The sequence below is a fragment of the Aotus nancymaae genome, unplaced genomic scaffold (genome assembly GCF_030222135.1).
Source record: "Aotus nancymaae isolate 86718 unplaced genomic scaffold, 86718_ANA_hifiasm-v0.15.2.pri h1tg000076l, whole genome shotgun sequence".
Classification (NCBI taxonomy): Eukaryota; Metazoa; Chordata; class Mammalia; order Primates; family Aotidae; genus Aotus; species Aotus nancymaae.
In genome coordinates this window covers 13,060,080-13,082,349 of record NW_026988491.1, presented here as the reverse complement: position 1 = coordinate 13,082,349, position 22,270 = coordinate 13,060,080, and the positions used below count along the sequence as shown (strand labels likewise).

Genomic DNA, 22,270 nt, shown 5'->3' with positions numbered 1-22,270 from the left:
ACGTATCTCTAGCTAAGAAACAGTCGACCAGGCCTCTCAGCCACCAATCCCTGCAGTGTTTTCAAGTACCTAATGAATAATTAATGAGGCCCAAACCCCAACAACAAACGTCTGAGACGCCAAGCTCCCTGCTCCCAGCTTGGGAGGGTGCAGTACCGAGTCCTCGCTAACCGCCTGAAGCCTTCCAGCCAACGCAAGCAGAGCAGAGCATGACTGACACAGCAGCCATCCAATGAGGAGAGAAATACAAATGCTACTCGTCAACGCCCCTTCACTCCCCTTGTTTCCAGAGGCGGTGTTAAGCCTGCAAATCTTACTGAAAAACAGTAGGCGCTGTGAGCCTTCCGAAGAGGGACAGAGGCAGGACCCAATCGAATCATAGAACAAGTCGCGCGCCTGGACCGCTGCTCACCGAGATAGTAAACTGCAAAATGAGCCTCCCACTCGATTCAGTGACTGAGGCAGTCGCCGGAACGCCGATGTCCAACGTGCTGGCATGCTCCAGGAAACTTTAATAGTAGAATCGATGCCGTACATTCCAAGAGTTGTAATACTATAGCAGCCAGAGTGAGGCAATAATTAAATGCTGACCTTAGGGAAAATTCTCCATTCACTGTCTTTGAGGAGACAATTACATGAACTAAAAACAGAGGCAAGCAGCTAAAATTAAAAGCCAAAAACCACCTAGCCACTTTTGTGGTAAACTGCTAAACCAAGATCTAGGGTATGATAAGGTAATTTCCTATGGATTATTTTTCAGCGTCATCAGTTGTGAAAAGCCCCAACCCAAAATGCCATCAGCACGTTTTAGTGTCCTGAATTCCTATTTCAAAAGTCGGAAAAGCCTAGACCTTCATTGCTTGGTGAAATTGGGGATTAACCAACGTCTAATAACGTTGGCCTTGGCCACTCGTTCCAGGGATCAAGTAAGCAAGAGCATGTTTGAGAAGATAAGGAACCCAAGATTTAGGGTTTGGACCTAAACCCTAAATCTTTAGTGGGCAAGTGGCAGGACTGAAAATGGTTTTCAGTTTTGGGGATCTATCTGAGAAGAAAGAGACGGTTTCTTCTTGTCCCTGTTTTCTACTACTATGAAGTCTTCTTTGCACAAACACAGCTGGGAATCTTGGACAGAAAGTCATCTGATTCCAATGGTATTGATACTGTTCTTATGTGCTTTTTAATTTCTTCCTTGCCAAATTGCTCACCATCATCCTATATGGGCTGGGAGCAATGGCTCACACTTGTAATCCCAGCACTTTGGGAGGCTGAGAAGGGCGGATCACCTGAGGTCAGGAGTTCAAGACCAGCCTGGCCAACATGGTGAAACACCATCTCTACCAAAAACACAAAAATTAGCTGAGTGTGGTGGCATGCGCCTGTAATCCCAGGCCACTCTGGAGGCTGAGGCAGGAGAATCCCTTGAGCAAGACTCTGTCTCAGAAAAAAAAAAGTTCTGGAGGCCTGAACTCATAACTGGCTTCTGAGGGAGAGGCACAGTCTTGTAGGACTAAGCCCTTAACCAATGGGATCTGACAGTATCTCCAGGTAGCCAGTGTGAGACAGAATTGAATTGAACTAGAGGCCACCCAGCTGGTGTTCCCTGAAGAACTGATGGGTTGCTAGTGGGGAGAAATCCACACATTTTGGTGATCAGAGGTGTTGTAGTGATAATTTTAAAAAACAGATTTTGGCTTTTCCTCTGTAGCCAAGATTGATAGCATCTCACCAACTGGCTCTTCCAAAGAGTTCAAGTTGGCCAGGCACGGTGGCTCAAGCCTGTAATTCCAGCACTTTGGGAGGCCGAGGTGGGCAGATCACCTGAGGTCAGGAGTTGGAGACCAGCCTGACCAACATGGAGAAACCCCATCTCTACTAAAAATACAAAATTAGCCAGGCTTGGTAGTGAATGCCTGTAATCCCAGCTACTCAGGAGGCTGAAGCAGGAGAATCACTTGAACCCGGGAGACGGAGGTTGTGATGAGCTGAGATCATGCCATTGCACTCCATCCTGGGCAACAAGAGCGAAACTCCAGCTCAAAAAAAAAAAAAAAAAAAAAAATCAAGTCCAGAATGTGCTGACAGCCAGATAGCCAACTAAAAAACATGCCCTTTGCACTATAGTCTTTACACAGAAAAGTGAGAGAAGGTACTTTTGAATTGAATGGGGAACTCTAACACGACATTTTAGAGGAGGAAGTCCCTACCCTAACCATCTATATGTACTTCTGAAGAAAAGTTGGATACTAGGTTCAAATTCTGTATTCACTACATACTGGGTTCACATATCATATGTATGTAACCTTAAGCAAGTTAACTTCTCTGAGTTTGTTTTCTCTTCTAAAGATATAAAGTATCTAGGCCAGGCATGGTTGCTAACACCTGTATTCCTGGCACTTTGGGAGGCGGAAGCAGGCGGATCGCAAAGTCAGGAGTTTGAGACCAGCCTGGCCAACATGGCAAAACTCCATCTCTACTAAAAATACAAAAAATTAGTTGAGCATGGTGGCGCATGCCTAAAGTCCCAGCTACTGCTATAGTATTATAACTCTTGGAATGTACGGCATCGATCCTACTATTAAAGTTGCCTGGAGCATGCCAGCATGTTGGACATCGGCGTTCCAGCGATTGCCTCAGTCACTGAATCGAGTGGGAGGCTCATTTTGCAGTTTACTATCTCCTTGAGCAGCAGTCCAGGGGCAGGACCTGTTCTATGATTCGACTGGGTCCTGCCTCTGTCCCAGTCACTAGGGAGGCTGAGGCAGGAGAGTTGCTTGAGCGCAGTAGGCAGAGTTTGCAGTGAGCGGAGATCACCACGCCAATGCACTCCAGCCTGGGCGACAGAGCGAGACTCTGTCTCTAAAAAAAAAAAGAAAAGAAATAAAGTATCTAATAGGATAATCAGCTGCAAATGAACTAATGTATGTAAAGCACTTAGAACAGTGCTTGCTGTACAGCAAGCCCTCAAACTAATATGTAAATATAAGCATATCCGTGTGTAGCTTACAAATTACAAAAATGTAAGATAATTCAGAAGTTGCCTGGACAGAGGCAAAGGGCTTCCCACCTTGTGGCAGGCACTCCAGCATGTTAAATTATAACATTGTTGAATGTAATGGTGTCAAAATAATTGCGTTGGCCAGGTGCGGTGGCTCACACCTGTAATCCTAACACTTTGAAAGACCAAGACGGGCGGATCACTTGAGCCCTGGAGTTCGCGAGTTCGAGACCAGTTTGGGAAACGTGACGAACATCTCTACAAAAGTAAAAATAAAAATTAGCCAGGTGTGGTGGTCCCTGCCTGTAGTCCCAGCTACTCAGGAGGCTGAGGCAGGAAGATCACTTGAGCCCAGGAGATCGAGCCGTGATCACGCCACTGCACTCCAGCCTGGGAAACAGAGCAAGACCCTGTCTCAAAAATAAAACTTTAGGCCGGGCGTGGTGGCTGACGCTTGTAATTCACGCACTTTGGGAGGCAGAGGCGGGTGGATCTCAGGAGTTCCAGACCAGCCTGGCCAACATGGTGAAACCCTGTCTCTACTAAAAATACAAAAATTAGCCAGGCATGTTGGCACGCGCCTGTAATCCCAGTTACGGAGAGGCTGATACAGGAGAATTGCTTGAACCAGGAGGCGGAGGCTGCAGTAAGCCGAGATCGCACCATTGCAATCCAGCCTGGGCGACAAGAGTGAAACCCCGCCTCCAAAAAATAAAGACTAAATTTGAAGTGCGATTTCTTCCTGTTTTTCCAGTTTTATGAAAAACCCAAAAGAAGGGAAACTAAGGTGGATAATGATGCCTACCACGCACCCTAAGAGTAGGTAAAGAGAAAAAATAATGAAATCCACGTGAGACTGTGAGTAGTTCGCCTTTTCCCGACAACGCACACAATGCGCTTCGATATATCTCGCGCTGATGTCTATGCAGAGAGGAAAGCCACGGTGAGAAGAGCGGGAGCCCCAAGGCAATAGGACAGTGGCTTGTGTGTAGTGAACCCAAATGCGACACCAAGGGACTGCAACAGGATTCTCCTTCGCACTTGAAATGTGACTCCCAGCGAGGCACCTACCCTTGGCGCTCCCTGGACAGCGCGGCGCGGTCGGGCGCACTAAACAAGGCAATTTGCGCTCGACTGAATCAGGTGCTTCGAAATCCCCCCTGGTGAGCGGCGCGTTAGCCACACATAAAATGGTCAACGCAGAGCGAGCAAGAACGCTCGGCCGAGAAGCCCGGCCCAGAGAGGGGAGGGGTGCGGAGAGCCGCGGACAGTAGCGGCTGGCCTAACGGCCGCCCCGGAACAACGCCCATACCCGGGAGAAGGGCAGGCGGGCGTTCTGGCAGGACTCCCTCAGGCCGCCCCGCCCGGGACAGCGCCGAGCCGAGCAGCCAGACCCCAGCCCTGCCGGCCGCCGCCGAGCTCCGCAGCCCAACACCGGAGGCCCCAGCAACACCCCAACCCCTCATCTGCGCCCGGACTCGCCAGGTGTCCGTTGCTCGCAGGCCGGCTTCGATGACGTCAGCCGTGACGCCACGGCGGGGAGGAGCGGGACGGCGCGGGAGGGCGTTTCCGGGGCATGCGCCGGGAGGGGACCGCTGACGTCGGGCTCAGGTGCGCGCGCCCGCCCGCGCGGCCCAGTTGGCGGCCCGCACTCCAGGTGGAGGCCGGCGGCGGTGAGGGGCGGCCGGCGGCGAGCAGTCCTCGCGGCAGTGAGGGCTGCAGCCGGGGGCGCGGCGGTAGGGCGTCTGGGCCTGCGCTCACGTGACGGGCCGGGAGGTTGGGGTAGGGGCGGCGAGGCGGGCGGGCAGGAGCCCGGGAGTGCTAGGCGGACTGTACGGCCCCACCCCTCACGGGCCTGGCCGTCGCGGCGCGGAACCTTCCCTCGGGCAGGGGCCGGCCTCGACGCGCACTTCCCGCACCCGCTCGCCGCTGACCGGAGTTGTCTTCTCCGCAGGGCCGCGGCCAGAGGGCGAGGGTCCGCGGCCTTCCGAGGGAACCGCGCCCTGCGGGCCCCAGCGCACCCGAGGGGATGGAGGGCTGCCCCCGAGGCCCCCGCGCGGCCCGCGATCCCACGCCCGCCGGCCCGCGCTAGCTACTCTACTCCTGCGCTTTATCAGCCATCCAGGCATTGTCTCCCGAATCAGTGGCGTCGTGATTCGAAAGAAATGGAAGAAAAGGAGCGATGTGACCGATTGTGTTCGGTCCTCCTGCTTTGAGGCCTGGCATTTGCAGAGGGAAACAGCAAGAAAATCGTGGGATTTTTGGAGGGGGGTGGGAGGGAAGGGTGGGGAAAGGGAAACAAGGTTTTACATTTTATGGGTTTTTTATTTTCTAAATTCTGCACTTTGACAGTGGTAGCAAAATAAAACTAATCCAAAAGTTATTTTTCTATTGAGAAGAGAGAAGAGGTGGGTTTTTTTTTCCTTTTGATTCCAATCTTTTCTCCCAGTGACAAAGCATAAATCATGGACACCAGAGAATAAGGTGGACCTCAGGAATCCTGAAAGGACTGAGAAGCTTACATTCTTCCTCTGGAGGGAAGAGTGGGGTGTTTTTAGCCATCTCTGGAACCTAAAAGAAAAAACATGAGTTGTGTGCCATGGAAAGGAGACAAGGCCAAATCTGAATCATTGGAGCTGCCCCAGGCAGCACCCCCACAAATCTACCATGAGAAACAGCGCAGGGAGCTTTGTGCCCTCCACGCCCTCAATAACGTCTTCCAGGACAGCAATGCCTTCACCCGGGATACGCTGCAAGAGATTTTCCAGAGGTAGGGGACCCTTCTCCTTGGCATCTTGATACTTACTGATATTTCTGGATTTCTGTGGGTGGGTCAATCTCTCAGCTTTATCAACCTTCAAATCTGTAGGTATTAGCTAGATGCCATTAGCAGGTATAAGGGACACACGACAGGAAAAGATAATTACTACCATTTATCTGGCACATACTGTGGGCTAAGCACAGTGCTCATAGCCTCTGCTGTGTTTTCTTGAGTGATCTGCTCAGGAGTCCCATGGAAGACATGTTAATACCTGGAGTTATTTCCATTTTAATGATGAAGGCAGCATTTAGTTCAATACTTTGCCCAAGGTAACAAGACTTGGAGCTGGGTTGAATTCTTTTAAGTATGCTGTTGACCACTATGTTTAATGCCTCTAAAGTTCTGCTGCCGAGGAGTTTACAATCTAGAAGTGGGACAAGATACGTACACATTCAGTCACCTGTCATCAAAGGTTGAATGTAGTGGGTACCACAAGCAAGATGTGTACACAGTGCTCAGCATTTCTGTGAGGCCAGGTGCTGGCAGTGGTGCTTTTCGTACATTGCTGTGTGTAGCCCTCCTAGCAGTCATCTCACTGCCTGTATTTTACTGATAAACAGCCAGAAAGGTGAGGTAATATGTCCAAATAGCTTCTAAATAGATAGCAAAGCTATAATTTGAAGCTGACTCTGGATCCCCTCCTCTTTTTCCTTTATTCTAGATGGTCTTTCTAACCCACTTAGAACAAATGGAACTCCACAGGTTAATAGAAGTTCAGCTTTTGGCCAAGCACTGTAGCTCACACCTGTAATCCCAGCACTTTGGGAGGCCAAGGCAGGTGGAATCACCTAAGTTCAGGAGTTTGAGACCAGCCTGGCCATCATGGTGAAATCCTGTCTCTACTAAAAATACAGAAATTAGCTGGGTGTGGTAGCGCATACCTGTAGCCCTAGCTACTCGGGAGGCTGAGGCAGGAGAATCACTTGCACCAGGAGGTGGAGGTTGCAGTGAACCAAGATCCCACCACTACACTCCAGCCTGGGTGACAGGTCTTGGGAAAAAAAAATGAGTTCAGCTTTTTTCTCTTTGCTCTGATTTTCTAGAATTGCTTTATTAAAGGTTTTGAGAATCACTTCTGTCATGTCTTGATGAACACAACAGCATGTCTGCGGTCCATAGCAACTCTGGTGGTGATGTTGCCTGATGACCCCAACTAGAAAGGGTTAGGCCCACTCAGTCCTCATTGCAGAAAAGCTCAAGCATTCTTTGAGCAGTGCATATTGGCATTTCCAGAAGACGTTTTTCTTACTCTTTTAGCTTGTAAATGAAATTATTGCCACATAGGGACCAGAATTACAGCTGGAAGCAACCTATTTGGGGTGATTTGTAAAAACACAGGTAGGGATCATTTGCCCTGAAAGAGCCAGAGGCCTACTCTTAAAAGAATGTTAATTCCATATGCAGACAAAACTATAATGAGAGTAATTATTTTCCAATGCCAGTAGTAACCAGAGTAATGCCTTAGCAGAGCAAATACGTTGTTTGCATCATGGCCATTATCTGGCAGCAAGTAGAGTTGACTCTGCAGGACCTGGGGTGCTGGGAGATAAGATCATTTGTCTCAGATCATCAGATCATGTCACTGAAAGGAGGATCCAGTACATTGGACTGCTTTCTTTTGACCAGCCATTAGTATTTCTCCTAACCAGATATTTGCAAATTATTTCCTAATCTAAAACTAGGGAGAAGGAAAGGACTCAGGGTGAGTACCTAACTGTGCTTGATACTTTTTGATACTTTGTGATCTGTACGAACAATCCTGCAACAACCTTATCAGTGATCTTAGGAAACTAGGATGCAGTTGAGGCGATTTCCCTTTTCACCCACTAGGAAATAAATTCCAGAAACAAGATTCTCTATATCCAGTCACACTCTGGTAGAAAAATTTTCACTTCTGTACATTTGGCCCCTGATCTGACTGTGGGAATAATGATGAGATCCCCAATACACATGAACACTTAGTACAAAGCACCATTCTGAGTGCTTTACTTTTGTTAACTCAGTCCTCACAAGAGAGTTCACAGCTATTGATGGCAGGATTTGGCCCCACCCTTTGTGACTCTAGAACCTGCCCCACTAACTGCTCTTCTGTTTCCCAAGTACTGGAAAGGCCTGTAGAGTTGCACCATCAGTAGCTGTTCCTCCAGCTGCCGAGTTGGGCCAGTGCTGAAGTTCTGGACTGTGCTCGTCAAGTGTGGCAAATAACAGGAGTTTCTCAGCTGTGTTCTCCTGAATGATAGAATGCTAAATGTTTGCTAAATGCCTGCATGGAACCAAGGTCCTATTCCTTTTAAAGCTTTAGCAAATTGTACTGCACTCCTTGATTCTAGCATCATAATGTAAGTATCAAAAAAGTGCCGGCAAGCCAGCACATAAGGGCATGTATTCTGTCCCCACTCCAGAAGTGGGATTCTGCATAGAGTATTTTATATTGAAAGAATATATTGAGTAGGTAGGAACAAAAAATAAACAAGTGAGAACGGAATCTAGAGAAAAAAGCAAAAGGAGAAGAAGTGAGGAGAGAAGATGGAATTTTTTAAACAAACATTGACTAGCTGCCTGCGGAGTGCCAGGCACTGCAAAGGCACCATAAAGAAAACAAGTTGAACAGGCCTCAGCCCCTGAAAAGCACATCTCAGAGCTATACTTTAACCAGGCCTTGAGATTAGATTTAAGTGAAGTTAGAACCCTGGCATTCAGAGCAATTAAAATGAAAAGATGATCAATTTGGATCTTAGTGGGTATAATTCTATGCTGTTTTGAAGTGTGGCTAGTGAATGGTAGAAATGGGAGGGAAATGTTGATAAGCGCTATTTGTTGAGAGGAAGTTCATCTTAGCAGTTGAATTTTAGCCAGATAAAAGAAGCAAATACAAAAGCAGGGTGGAGTTTCAAGAGAGTTGTGGATATGAGATGATTCATGCTTAGAAATGAATAGGAACTCAGAGCTGAGCTAATGACTCAACATGGCGGCAAGGAGGACAGGGAGGAGAGGAGTCAGGTGTGTCAGGCTTGGTCCAGGATTTCAACATAGTGGTAACATCTGCAAAAAGAGGTCATTTGTTTAAAAGGATCTGTTTTCAACCTGTGAAATTGGAGAAAAGATAAACTGGGCAGGTGTCATCAGTGTATATATTACAGATGTAGAAATTTGATCTCATCATTTCATATAAAGAATGTGGGCCAGGTGTGGTGGCTCATGCCTGTAATCCTGGCACTCTGGGAGGCAGAGGCGGGTGGATCACTTGAAGTCAGGAGTTTGAGACCAGCCTGGCCAACATATAATGAAACCCCATCTTTACTAAAAAATAGAAAAAAAAAATTTTTTTTTTTTTTGAAAGATGTGGTTTCACCATATTGGTCAGGCTAGTCTCAAACTCCTGACCTCAGGTGATCCGCCCACCTCAGCCTCCCAAAGTGCCAGGATTACAGGCGTGAGCCACCACACCCGGCCTTAAAAAACAGAAAAATTTGCTGGGCGTAGTGGTGCATGCCTGTAGTCCCAGCTACCCAGGAAACTGAGGCAGGAGAATCATTTGAACCCAGGAGGCAGAGGTTACAGTGAGCTAAGATCTTGCCACTCCAGCCTGGGCAACAGTGAGACTCTGTCTTTCAAAAAAACAGGAAAAAAAAATGTGCCTAAGGTTTGAAAAAAAGAGCCATAGAAATCAAATTATATGATGGCAGCTTTGCTAGGTTGTTTTGCAAGTCCTCAGGCCTAAAACATTTTCACTAGACTCATCCCAGTTTTTCAGTGATCAGATTCTTGCATCTAGCTATGCATTTCTCTCCTAAATAGGATATTTAATATTAAAATTTAACCAGGGCTGGGCTTGTGGCTCATGCCTGTAATCCCAGCACTTTGGGAGGCCAGGGTGGGTGGATGGCTTCAGCCCAGGAGTTTGAGACCAGCTTAGGCAACATAGTGAGACCCCCATCTCTACAAAAAATTTAAAAATTAGCTGAGCATGGGGACTCGCACCTGTAGTCCAGCTACTTGGGAGGCTGAGGTGGGAGGATGGCTTGAGCCCAGGCGGTTGAGGCTGCAGTAAGCCATATTCATGCTACTGCACTCTAGCCTGGGTAAAAGAGCAAGAACCTATCCAAAAAAAAGAAAAAAAAAAAATCTAGGCAAAAACTAGCATTCTCTACCACAGAGGATGAGTATTCCAGCCTCCCCATTACACAGTTCCTGATCAGGTGGAAGGGGCTAATTTTAAAGTATGGTGATGATAACAGAAAAGTTGTTAAGTATTAACCTCTAGAGACTTGAATTATGTTGTCCAAGGGCTAGGCAAACACATAGTAATAATAGCTCACACCTACAGATTACTAATATGTGCCTAGCTCTTTGACCCATGCCTGATTTAGAAACATTAGGAAGTTCTGAGCCATATTTTCTAATGTCACATTTCTTCACATCTGATAAGGAAAGAAAGAATTAGAGTGGGGAAAAGAATCTTGATGAAATGTCTCTCATCTCCCTTTTCATTAATATCCAAAATCATCACCATAGTCAGACACAGTGGAAATCACAAGAGAGGAACAGGGACTTACCTGAGGACACAGACAGTAGGGGAGACCTGGACTACAGCCCATCTTCTCACTTGTGGATTACTTCACATCTCAGGGCTCTAACCTCTGGCTGTGATGACAGAAGTGAGAGGCTCACTTTATAGCCCAGAATTTCTATGGGAATCATTAAGACAGTCCTGACCAGGAGTTTGCCAAGGAGTCTCAAGAATACTTGCCACTGGAATCAACAGGATCTCGTGGAACTCAGTGGGACTGGTGTGTTGAAATATCCAGAGCACTGTTCTGTATTGTCTTAGGGTAGAGGCTGAATCCTAGCCCTCCCACTCAACCAGCTATGCCTGACTATGCAAGTCACCATAACCTTTGCACCTCAGCTTCCATATTTACGGTATCTCAAGATGGCTGGAAGTGATAAAGCCCATAAAAGCAGCTAACACACTTGATTACTGTTAAAGTCAAAACAAGTGCTGGTGTGATGAGTACACTGGGTGGGCCCCACTTATTCAAATAACCATTCCTCTAGAATGAGATGGAAGCTACTCTCAACATTTCCTGTAGTGATCAAATTGCCCAACGTTTATTGAGTTGCCAGTGCCTACCTGTGAGGGATATAAAGTAAAGAGCCATTCAGGGATTTAGTGTTTAGTTGAACATATATAAAATAACTGAATTCTCCAACTGTCCTGTGAAATAGTAATCATTCCCATTTTTACAGGCAAGGTAATAGGCATGGAGAATAAATCTCATAGTTAGGGTTGATGGTGCTTGGAAATGAACTCAGATATGTATGGTCCTCACTCCCTCCCTTTTCACAGAGGATCCAGGGAAGATCCTATGGAAAAAGATAGGGTGTGAGGTTGAACTTGAAGAAGCTGTAGGATTTGGCTTGGAATGGAAATAGGATAAAAGAATAAAGGCTGCCAGGCACAGTGGCTCAAGAGGGAGGGTGAGACAGGAGGATCAATTGAGCCCAGGAGTTTGGGGCTACAGTGAGCTATGACCATACCACTGTAATCCAGCCTAGGTGACAGAGGAAGAAAAATAGAATAAATGCCATATGATCTTGGTGCCTAACGTGCACTAAGTCTAGTGAGAGGGATACAGCTGGCCAAGTAGGGTTGGGAGGTGTAGAACTGGCCAGATAGGCAGTTGGTACCATTGTCAGTTCCTATACAAGGGGAAGTGAAATGATGCCTTGGTGAATGTGGCAGGAACAAGAGTCTGAATTGGTGGAAGGAACGTTTGGAAGCAAGGTGATCAAATTTAGGAATCTGTTTCAAAAGTCCAGGTGTGAAGTGAGGAGCCTCTGGTTAGGAGGGAGGTGGAGTGGGAATATAGACAGGAAAGAATTGAATCCAAGACAGAAGATGAAGGACAGAGAAGAAAGATTATTGGAACGATAGTCCTGTGAGGTGCACCTCAAAACAAAGCTGTGATGAGAAAATACCAAACACTTGTTAACAATAGAAAAAAAAACAAAGTTGTTGTCAAATGTGTTTGGGAACTGAAGCATATTTTATAACCCCCTTTTCTTGAGACTCAAGGTAAAAATTAGCAAGTTAGGGACTCCCAAGAACTCTGCAGGAAACCCATTTACCTACTTGGTTCATTCAGCTGTAACTGTATTGGATGCCTTCTGGGATCCTCTGTTAATGACCATGGAACTGGCATCTCCATGAGCACCCTTGGGAAGTGCTGCTCTTAGGTTTGAGCCTGGTAAGGAGTTAGATAGTGAATGAGGTGGAAGACTCAGCATTTTCCTTGTTGGAGCCTTCATTTATGTACGGGTTGGAGATTTCACTGAAAGGAATGAGAAGCTATTAGAAATTTGGTAAAGAGAAAGGAACCAATTATATCTTGAGCTAGGCCTTCTTTCATATGTGTTCTCTTTTTTGTTTTTTTTTTTGTTTGTTTGTTTTTTGAGAGAGAGTCTCGCTCTGTCGCCCAGGCTGGAGTGCAGTGATGTGATCTCAGCTCACTGCAGTCTCGCCTCCTGGGTTCAAATGATTCTCATGCCTCAGCCTCCCAAGTAGCTAGGATTACAGGTGCCTGCGACTACGCCTTGCTAATTTTTGTATTTTTAGTAGAGATGGGGTTTCATCATGTTGGCCAGGCTGGTCTCAAACTCCTGACCTCAGGTGATCCACCTGCCTTGGCATCCCAAAGTGCTAGGATTACAAATGTAATCTGTAATCCCATGGCCATCCAAACCTTTGTTTTTTTAAGCTGTTTCAGCCCCAGTCCTCAGGGACTTAGCTGGCCTCTCCTCTTTTCAAGCCCCTACCCTCTCCTACTCTGATTCTTGGATCCTTGCTGTAAAACAGCAAGCATGGGGCTGAGGGGCACAGTAAAAAAATAAAAATAAACAAAAAAACAGCAAGCATATCTTTGGATTCAAGTACATCCAGGTTTGAATCCTAGTACTGTCACTTGTAAGTGCTTTTATGGGCAGGTCAGTTAAAACCACCAAACCTCAGTTTTATGCATCTATACGATAGAAATGATTCATATCATCATAGGTTTATTGTGAAGATTAAATAAAATACAAATTAAAGCACCTTATAGTGCTTGGCACAGAGGTCTTCAATAAATGATAGTTATTACAAGCAAGATAAAGTTTGGTTGCAAATTTCTTTTTTTTTTTTTTTTTTTTGAGAGAGAGTTTCGCTCTTGTTGCCCAGGATGGAGTGCAATGGCGCAATCTTTGCTCACCACAATCTCCTTCTCTCATGCCTAAGTGATTCTCCTGCCTCAGGCTCCTAAGTAGCTGGGATGACAGGCATGCACCACTATGCCTGGCTAATTTTTGTATTTTTAGTAGAAACAGGGTTTCTCCATGTTCGTCAGGCTGGTTTCAAACTCCAAATCTCAGGTGATCCACTCACCTCGGCCTCCCAAAGTGCTGGGATTACAGGTGTAAGCCACTGCGCCCGGCCAGTTGCAGATTTCTTTGCTAGCCCTGGAGATGAGCATGTAAGCCCTTTTAAGAGTCAGTTACTAACGATTACATGGAAAGAGATGGGATAACAAAAATAAACACTTAGTATTTCAGCAAACATACCTTGAGCGTCTGTCATGTGCCAGGCACTCTTTAGGCCCTAGCAATGTAGTTAACAGGATAGTCACTGCCCCCGCTGTCAGTCTAGTGTAGAAAAACAGACCAATGAGAAACACGTCTGCTAGTGACAGAGGATTGTAGTTAAATCAAAAGGTTGATGTGAGGTAGTGACGGGGAGAAACTTACGGTTGGGTGGCCAAGAAAAGGCCTCTCCGGAGGTTGTAGTGAGCCAAGATCACTCCTTTGCACTCCAGCCTGGGTGACAGCACAAGACTTCATCTCAGAGGAAAAAAAAAACAACAACACTTTACAAGATTTCTTAAGTTTTGTAAAGTTAACATCCTTGGCCTAAAGTCTTGATTATTTTCTGGAGATGGCATCTAGTAGCCTATTGAACATACACTTTATGCCCTGAGGAACTCACCACATTTCCCTTTCTCCCCTTCACACGAAGGTCAAAGGTATGCCCTTTGAACCCTTCCTTCAAAATGGCCTTTCCTCAGCTCCTGGCTTAACAAGTTCATAAAAGTAATATAATAGGATTAGAAATGCCTTCATATGGACCTTGTCTTGAAATACAGACTGGCTAAAGAAACCTGGAAGTAAATGGCTTCAAGCTGGGTGGGCAAACCAGTGCTGCAGCTGAGTTTTGTTTTCCTGGCACAGAATATTTTTCTTCAGTTGATTTATTGGGTATTTTAAGAAAAATTTGTTCATGTACTACACATACACACGCACACAGAATGCCTTAGGTGGGCCATGCATTCCAGTTTAACATCGACCTCAGTACTTTGAGTATTTAATGATTAATGATTACCAAGTTTACAGGCCTTAAACAGAAAGCAGGAGTGACAGCAATTACTATCCATGCAAATGAAAATATTGAATCCTATTTTCCAATATTTATAAAAAGGCTTGCATGAGGCAGGAAGATCAGATCAGGAGGAAGACTGCAGAAAGGCTGCCGTAGGCGGCAGATTTCATAAGTGAGGCTCCTTCATGGAATGCTTACAAAATACTTAGGTAGAAGCTGGTGACATTGCACTTGCATGTGGGGAAACTAACTTCAGGGGCAGTGATGTAAAGTGCTTTCTGTCCCTGGCGGTGCAGGGCCAGGAGGGGTTAGCCCGCCCAGCACGTCTCAGCCCTCCTCTTTTCACATTGGTAGGTTGTCTCCAAACACCATGGTGACACCTCACAAGAAGAGCATGCTGGGAAATGGCAACTACGATGTGAATGTCATTATGGCAGCACTTCAAACCAAAGGCTATGAAGCTGTTTGGTGGGACAAGCGCAGGTAATCTGAATCAGGCTTAACTTCGTGGAGAACAGCACGGTTGTGGTATAAGCTTTTAGTACTTGGGCTCATGGCATGAGTGGGGAGGTAGCCAGTTGTGGTATTACAGCCAGAGAACCTTGGGAAGTGGGCTGCCTCAGAGCCTATCACCATTTCTCCTCTGCAGGGATGTCGGTGTCATTGCCCTCACTAACGTCATGGGCTTCATCATGAATCTGCCCTCCAGCCTATGCTGGGGTCCACTGAAGCTGCCCCTCAAAAGGCAGCACTGGATCTGTGTCCGAGAGGTAGGAGGGGCCTACTACAACCTCGACTCCAAACTCAAGATGCCCGAGTGGATTGGAGGCGAGAGTGAGCTCAGGTAATCGGCATCTGTTGTGGCCAAGGTGCTGGGCTCCTTCATTTCTTATGTTGGGGACACGGAGCTCATCTCTGGTTATTTGACAAAGGCAGTGAAATTCCTGTGTCCTTGGATTCTCTCCCTGCTTTACTTAGAATCATAGAGTCTCAGACCTGACCTTAATCTTCTATGGTCCATCAGTACTTTTAAGTCCTTTTGGTAGGGAAGATGCACAGCCTGGGATACTGGCCTTCTGGTCTGGCGGGGCTGGCATTGTAACGTTCTCTCCATTGAAGACAAGTGAGACAGTGTAGTTGCCAGTTCATAGAAAGGAAGACATTCATTCAGGCCAGGGAGGACTGAATTTCCCTAGGACCAAAGAAGAGCATTTGTAAAAGTCCTTTAGAGGCTGGGCGTAGTGGCTCACGTCTGTAATCCCAGCACTTTGGGAGGCCAAGGCAGGTTGATCACGAGGTCAGGAGGTTGAGACCAGCCTGGCCAACATGGTGAAACCCTGTCTAAAAACACAAAAATTAGCCAGGCATGATGTTGGGTACCTATCTGTAATTCCAACTACTCAGGAGGCTGAGGCGGGAGAATCACAGTGAGGATGTTGCAGTGAGCCAAGATCATGCCATTGCCCTCTAGTCCGGGAGATAAGAGTGAAACTGTCTCCGAAAAAAGAAAAAGTCCTTTATAGTACTTTGGGTACTGTTAGTCACAGAACCAGCCACTGTTGGCAGTAACTACAAGGATGAGCAAAAATTTAGGTTGGCATTTTAAGCAGACAGATTGGAGGGGTAACCAAATCTCCAAAACCAGATGACTACAGGAATGTTTTTAGGACCGCCAAGGGTATAGTGAGGTTTCTGGTGACTTTGTGGTCCTGAGACTGGAATTTGCAACTCACTAGCATTTTATTTTCTCTATTCCTTTTTCCATAGGAAGTTTCTAAAACACCATTTACGAGGAAAGAACTGTGAACTCCTGCTGGTGGTACCAGAAGAGGTGGAGGCCCGTCAGAGCTGGAGGACTGATGTGTAATGCAGCTCAGCCCCTTCAGTGTCTGTGACGTGCTGTCGCCTCTGCAGTGGGTCTGCCCCTGCTGCTTCCCCAAATGTCTCATCGGGTTTTCCCCTTCAGATCTGACAGTGCAATAGGACAGACGTGTGGACTGTTGTAAGAACTACCCAGTGTTTTGTTCCTGGGCAAGGAAGGTAGGAGCTCTGTGCACTCAAGGCCAGCAGTCACAAACCCTTGTTTTGCTTAAGAGACAGAGGAGAAAGTGGAGCGGGGAGGGAATCCTAGCTTATTTTCCATTTTCTGTGAGGACTTGACACAGGTGTTCTGCTGAGTTGTCACTGATGCTTGAGACTCACCTAGAGATGCTGCCTCCACTTTCCATCCTGTCTGGGTCTGAAGGTAACGCATACAAACCCCATGGGACTGGTTTGAAGGCGCCAGAGCATAAAGATCTCTCAGGAAACCATGTCCCAAAACTCTGGCAGCGGTTCAGCATGCTTCTCCAACCCTTCTCCCGAGGTGTAAGGGTGGTTTATGGCCATACGTGGAGTTTTATAATGAAAAGTTCTCTAATATTCCACACTAATATTCTAGCGTGAGCTGAGTAAGATAGATACCTAACAGGATGTGGCTAAAGCCAATCTGGTACAGCCATGCGGTGGCTCGCTTTCTTCAGTGTTGTCTCTACCACTTCACAACATTGATTTAGGAGGCTCTGGGACAAGAGAAGCCAAAAAGCAGTTTTCCCAGTTTAGTCACACTGGCAAAATCAGAAAAAAAAAGTCTGCCTTTGACATTAAATTCCACTAATTTGGGGCAGAGTTGGGTGAGGAAAGTATTGTGAAGACAGGCTTCTCAGAGTAGGAGCAGCCAGAATTCAGTAGATGTTCTAGGCTCGGAGGCTGTCACTATAGTGCCAAGTTGGGTGGTTCTATGTGTTGTGGATGCAACAGGACCTGGGTTTGTCATCTTCCTGTCGTTTTCTTTATATATCAGTGGAAGTTCAACCTGCCCCTACCTCTTGAAATAGTTGTAGGCCACTTTTCTCTTGTAACTTTGGAAAACAAGAGGAGAAATAAGTATCATACCACACACATGTCTCCAAAGTGGATGTGGTTGCCTCGAGGCAGCTGGGCAAGCAGGGGTGACCCACTGGCCCTCAGATCGATGGTCTTGGCAGGTACTGAGAGCTGCCCCATTGGCCAGACTTCTCTCCAGCAGCAAAGCCAGCCTGGGGCTTGCATGTTGATCCTGAGCAAGCTTAACGGGGTGAAGCTGAGGTGTTCTCCCCGTGTGACTGGAGTGCATGTTTACACCAGCACTTTTTCTGCACATGTATCTTCAATCCAACAAAGCCGTTTTTTTTTTAATGCTGAGTAACAGGCCACCAAGCGGCTACTGCATTGTGTCTTCTCAGCAACTGGCCGCAGTCTCTTCTGCACCATTTTCTACACCAGACCTGCTTGGCGCCACAGGGAGCTCTTCCCGCCCTGCACAATGACATTCCAACCACCACCAGCCAGACGTTACAGCCAACCTTGCTGATTGTCACAAGCAGGACCTTGGGGCCACTGGCACTGTCAGAGATAGTAAGCCATTTCTTGGGAAGAGGAGGAAACTCCTCTCCACAAATCCGCTTGGGCCTGTGCAAATGGCACTTCAGAGTCCCCATGCACTTGGAGTCCATGAGCCAATGGGATATGCAAAGATGCTTAAACATTTCAGGGCTGGTTTCTCTGTTCATATCCAATTCTGGTGCTTAGGAACAGGGACCCATGCTGATGCCCAAGGGCAAAAAGCCCCACTTCCTTCAAGGAAGTGAGCAGGCCTGACCCTGATGCCCAATAAGGGGCAACCCTAGGCTTTTTTTTCTTGCTTTTATCCCTTTTTGTTGTTGGCCTTGTGCTGGGTTTGTTTACAAAAGATGTATTTTGTTTAACCAAATATTAAAAATGGAAAACTCCGTATGTCTTGTCTGCCTGAATTCTCTAATTGTGCACAGGAAGAAAAATAAACTTTAGTATGATCCTGTTTTAAAAGGAATTCATTGCCAGCATGTCATCTTTTAGACATACCGTGCTTTGATTAAATCTTTACCTGAGAATTCCAGACAGAATCGTTGCTGAAATGGGATTTGGTTCAAAAGATGTCCCCAAGACATTTTTCAGTCTATTTTATTAAAATTAAGCTTGACAATGAAGAATCCAGGTAACTACAAGTTTGTACCACACTGGGGACTCGTGTTTTTCCCTAGTTAACACGTGAAAGACTATACATCTGCACAGAGGGCCTGGGCCCAGCTTCACCATCCTAAGCGCACAGCAGCAGCATTCTGTAGTTGGACTGCCTGGATTGGAATCCAGGTCTAGCACTTAACTTTGCAGCCTGAGCAATTACCTTTCTGTGGCTGTCTCCTCTTCTGTAAAATGGGAATACCACCTCCTAAATTGTCTAGTGTTGACTGATCTGATAACTCACATAAAAGGCTTACTCTGGCTGAGCGTGGTGGCTGATACCTGTAATCCCAACACTTTTGAGATGCCAGAGGTGGGTGGATGGCTAGAGCTCAGGAGTTCAAGACCAGCCTGGGAAACATGGCGAAACCCTGACTCTACCAAAAATATAAGAAACTAGCTGGGCGTGGTGGCATGCTCCTGTAGTCCTAGCTACCCCAGGAGGCTGAGTTGGGAGGATCACCTGAGCCTGGGAGATAGAGGCTTCAGTGAACCCAGATGACACCACTTTGTTCCGGTGAGACCTGGTCTCAGGCCAAAAAAAAAAAAAAAAATCTGTCCCAATTCTGCAGAAATAAATGTTATTCTCTACAAATGCTTTATAATTACAGTGTCATTATACACTGAAGAAGTACATGGACCCAATCCTTTATTTTAGGCTGATGGATCTCAAAGTGACTGCCTAAATTCAGGGTAAAGATTGCTATGAAATACTTGGCTAAAAATGATTTTTTTCACTTTTGGAAACAATTTGGGCCTATGGGGTGACTGCTAAGATGGAGGTGCTGCTGGTTTAGGTGAGAGGAAATGTGAGGGACAGTATGTGTCTCTGACCCTCTGGTCTCATTTCAAGGTACTTATCACAAGCACATGGATGACACTTTCAGTTGGAATCATTTTTAATATTTAAATACAAAAAGTGAGCACTAACTTCTGGTTTTTTAAACCCACATACCCAGGTCTAACAGCCAAAATGTGCAGAGAAAATCAGCCCCTGCCCTGTCTTCCATAGTCCCCATTCTGTGGCTGAAGCTGCAGCCTCCCTCCTCTTATACATAGGAATTCATAGTGGCCACTTTACACTACAGGTGTAATGCATTTTGTCTCTTTCACATTGTGTGCATGTCCCTCCCCAACAGCTCTATTCTTTAAAAAAAAAAAAAAAAAAAAGGCAGTCGTTAATAGGGGCACATCTCTCCCACTGGCATCGGTTCCTACCCCACAAGGGGAAAGTGAGATCTTCCAGTTAGAAGCAATTTGGTGAAAGGAGTGGGGTGGCCAGAGCTGGAATAACCGTCTGCATGGCTGCACTCTGGTATCAGAGTGAAGACAGAAGCAAGTCAGGATAGCGTGGAGGGCACAGTTGCAAGTTGAGTCTTTCCATGAGACAATATGGGGAGAATTCTCTCCACCAGGTTTAGATAGATCAATGTGCCAAAGTTTAAAGAAAAAAATCCAAATAATCAGCAGTTCAAACACTACTGAATTTCAAACTTCTCCCACCAAGACAGCTCAAAGAGCAGTAACAATCTAGATCTTTCCAGGAAGTGAAGGTAGAGCCCCTGGCATTCCTCCTGAGAGCCCTGTGTTAGGCCCTAGAAGTATCTGGAAAAGAAAAGGAGCGGTGTAAGGCATCATACAGGCCTTGAGATGTTATTCTCACCGTCAGGCACCTGAAAGAGCATAGGCATGATCCCAATCCCCACCACACATTAACTGTTGGTCAACCCAGGTTCGAGAACAGGAGTCCCCAATCCCTGGGCCATGGACTGGCACTGGTCCATGGCCTGTTAGAAGCCAGGCCACACAGGAGGTGAGCAGCAGGCAAGGAGAGAAGCTTCATCTGTGTTTACAGCTGTTCCACATTGCTCACATGACCACCTAAGCTCTGTCTCCTGTCAGATCAGCAGGATTAGATTCGCATAGGAGCACAAACCCTTGTGAACAGTGTATGAGAGGGATCTGGGTTGCACACTCCTTTTGAGAATCTAATGCCTGATGATCTGTCACTGTCTCCCATTACCCCCAGATAAGACTGTCTAGTTGCAGGAAAACAAGCTTAGGACTCCCACTGATTCTACATTATGGAGTTATCTCATTATATAGTACAACGTAATAATAATAGAAATTCAGTGCACAATAAATGTGATGCACTTGAATCATCCGGAAAACATGCCCCCTACCCTCACCATCCAAGGAAAAACATGAGGTTTCATGGAAGACAATTAGAAAAATAACTTGCGTCTCCAAGTTATCAGAGAAATAACTTGCGTCTCCATCACTGGCAAAATGCCCAGGCTCTGGGCTCACCTGCCGCTGCTGCAGTTGCTGCTGTTGCTCCATTTGCAACTTCTCAGTTTCAAAGACAACGGGAAGAACCAGGATCATAAAGGAAGTGGTCCCAATCCACAAGGCTGCCCTGGAAAACCTGCAGAGGAAAACCCCCAAAGGGTTTTCAAAGAGCTTCATGCTTCAAAGAGCATGAAGACACGCAAACAAAACAGGGAAAAACTACCCAATAACCAAAACTCTCACATTACATATGCCAATGTTTTTGGTAAACGTATTCTACCCACTCCTCGAACCATACTCCTACCAGAGACAGAAGGAGCAGCTGTGGTAGCTGTTTAGTGATGGCGGTTTTAACATTCTCCTTAGTTCTTACAAAGCTCCTTATTATCTTCAACAATCTGAAATAACCCCCACAACGCCCCTGCCAGTTAAGAATCCCCATTTTACAGAAGAGGAAACTGAGACTCAGAAAGGTTAGGGTACAACAAGCCCAAGGTCACTCAACCCAGGTCTCCTGCTTCCAAACCCCGTGTTCTTTCACAGCACCGCGGTCATCCCATGCACGTACCCAATGCCTTTGCCTCATTCCTTACCTGTACATTTTTTGAGCCACAAAGAGGGAGAGATCAAAAGTGGCTCCCGCCGCGGACCGTACCCTCTCCGGAAACATCTCTGTCAGGCCCCAGAGTCTCTCCGACAGGGTCTCATCTAGCTGTGGTGGAGGAGGCGCGGGTCTTACAAGAAAAAGCGGCATCCATTCCCGGCCCCGCTGCGGCGCTGGGAGCCGTCGAACCCACTGGAGCTAGGGCACCCCCGGGCCCGGGGGGGGGGCCTAACCCCGCCTCCCAGAAAAGCAGCTTCGCTCGGATCCCGTACCACGCGGATTCCACACCAACAAGCAGGACCGCTTCCCGCCCCGCACCCCGCGAGCCTCTAGTACCTCGTCGTCGTCGTCCTCCTCCAGCTCCTCCTCAGTCTTCTCCGCGTCGCCTTTCGGGAGCAATTCGTCCGGGGACTGAGGTTCCCCTGCACCGGCAGCACCGACGGCGGCAGCCATGGCTGTAGAGTACACCGGAAGCGGAAAGGAGGAGGCGAGCGCAGCCGAACGGCGGACAGAGCCGCTCTTCCGAGAGCCGAGGCGCGAGCCGAGAGAGAGCGGCGCCCTCTAGCCCCGGGTCCTCCAGCGGCCGCAGCCAGTCCTGCAGCCTTGGCCTTACCCGGGCGTCCGGGCTTCAGTGGGCATTAGCAGCAGCTGGGAGGCCTGTGAGAGGTTCCGGGGTGCCACCGCAGTCATTCTGTTCAGCGGGTTTAGGGTGAGCCCAGAAACTGCTTGATTTTTCTTTTTTTCAAATGAGTTGATTCAATTCCAGATGATAAGAGTTTAGGGTAGAACAAAGATCAAAGGGCTGACTCTGGCAAGATTCTGGGCTGGTTTTACTTGCTGAGTGAAAACAACTCGAAGAGATGATGAGCCACTGTATTTTCTTTTCCTTTTTTTTTTTTTTGAGACGGGAATCTTGCTCTGTCGTCCAGGCTGGAGGGCAATGGCGCAATCTCCGCTCACTGCAACCTCCGCCGCCCGGGTTCAAGCGATTCTCCTGCCTCAGCCACTCCAGTAGCTAGGATTACAGGTGCCGGCCACCACGCCCGGCTAATTTTTGTATTTTTAGTA

The 22,270-nt window shown here is 47.0% G+C and overlaps 2 protein-coding genes across 2 annotated transcripts; one reads left to right on the top strand and one right to left on the bottom strand.

Annotated features, from left to right (window-relative positions):
- The first annotated feature begins 5,105 nt into the window (after positions 1-5,105).
- JOSD1 (Josephin domain containing 1) lies at positions 5,106-18,115 on the top strand. The gene is made up of 4 exons (XM_012458964.3): positions 5,106-5,768; positions 14,581-14,709; positions 14,876-15,070; positions 15,994-18,115. Exons 1-4 carry the CDS (start codon positions 5,584-5,586, stop codon positions 16,091-16,093), a joined length of 609 nt encoding a protein of 202 aa, XP_012314387.1. The 5' UTR covers positions 5,106-5,583; the 3' UTR covers positions 16,094-18,115.
- A 1,066-nt stretch (positions 18,116-19,181) lies between these two features.
- On the bottom strand, positions 19,182-21,665 carry TOMM22 (translocase of outer mitochondrial membrane 22). The gene is made up of 4 exons (XM_012458965.3): positions 21,539-21,665; positions 21,192-21,310; positions 20,617-20,734; positions 19,182-19,911 (listed from the first exon to the last, which is right to left on the bottom strand). The coding sequence occupies exons 1-4, from the start codon at positions 21,653-21,655 to the stop codon at positions 19,837-19,839; spliced, it is 429 nt and encodes a 142-aa protein (XP_012314388.1). The 5' UTR covers positions 21,656-21,665; the 3' UTR covers positions 19,182-19,836.
- Between the last annotated feature and the right edge of the window lie 605 nt (positions 21,666-22,270).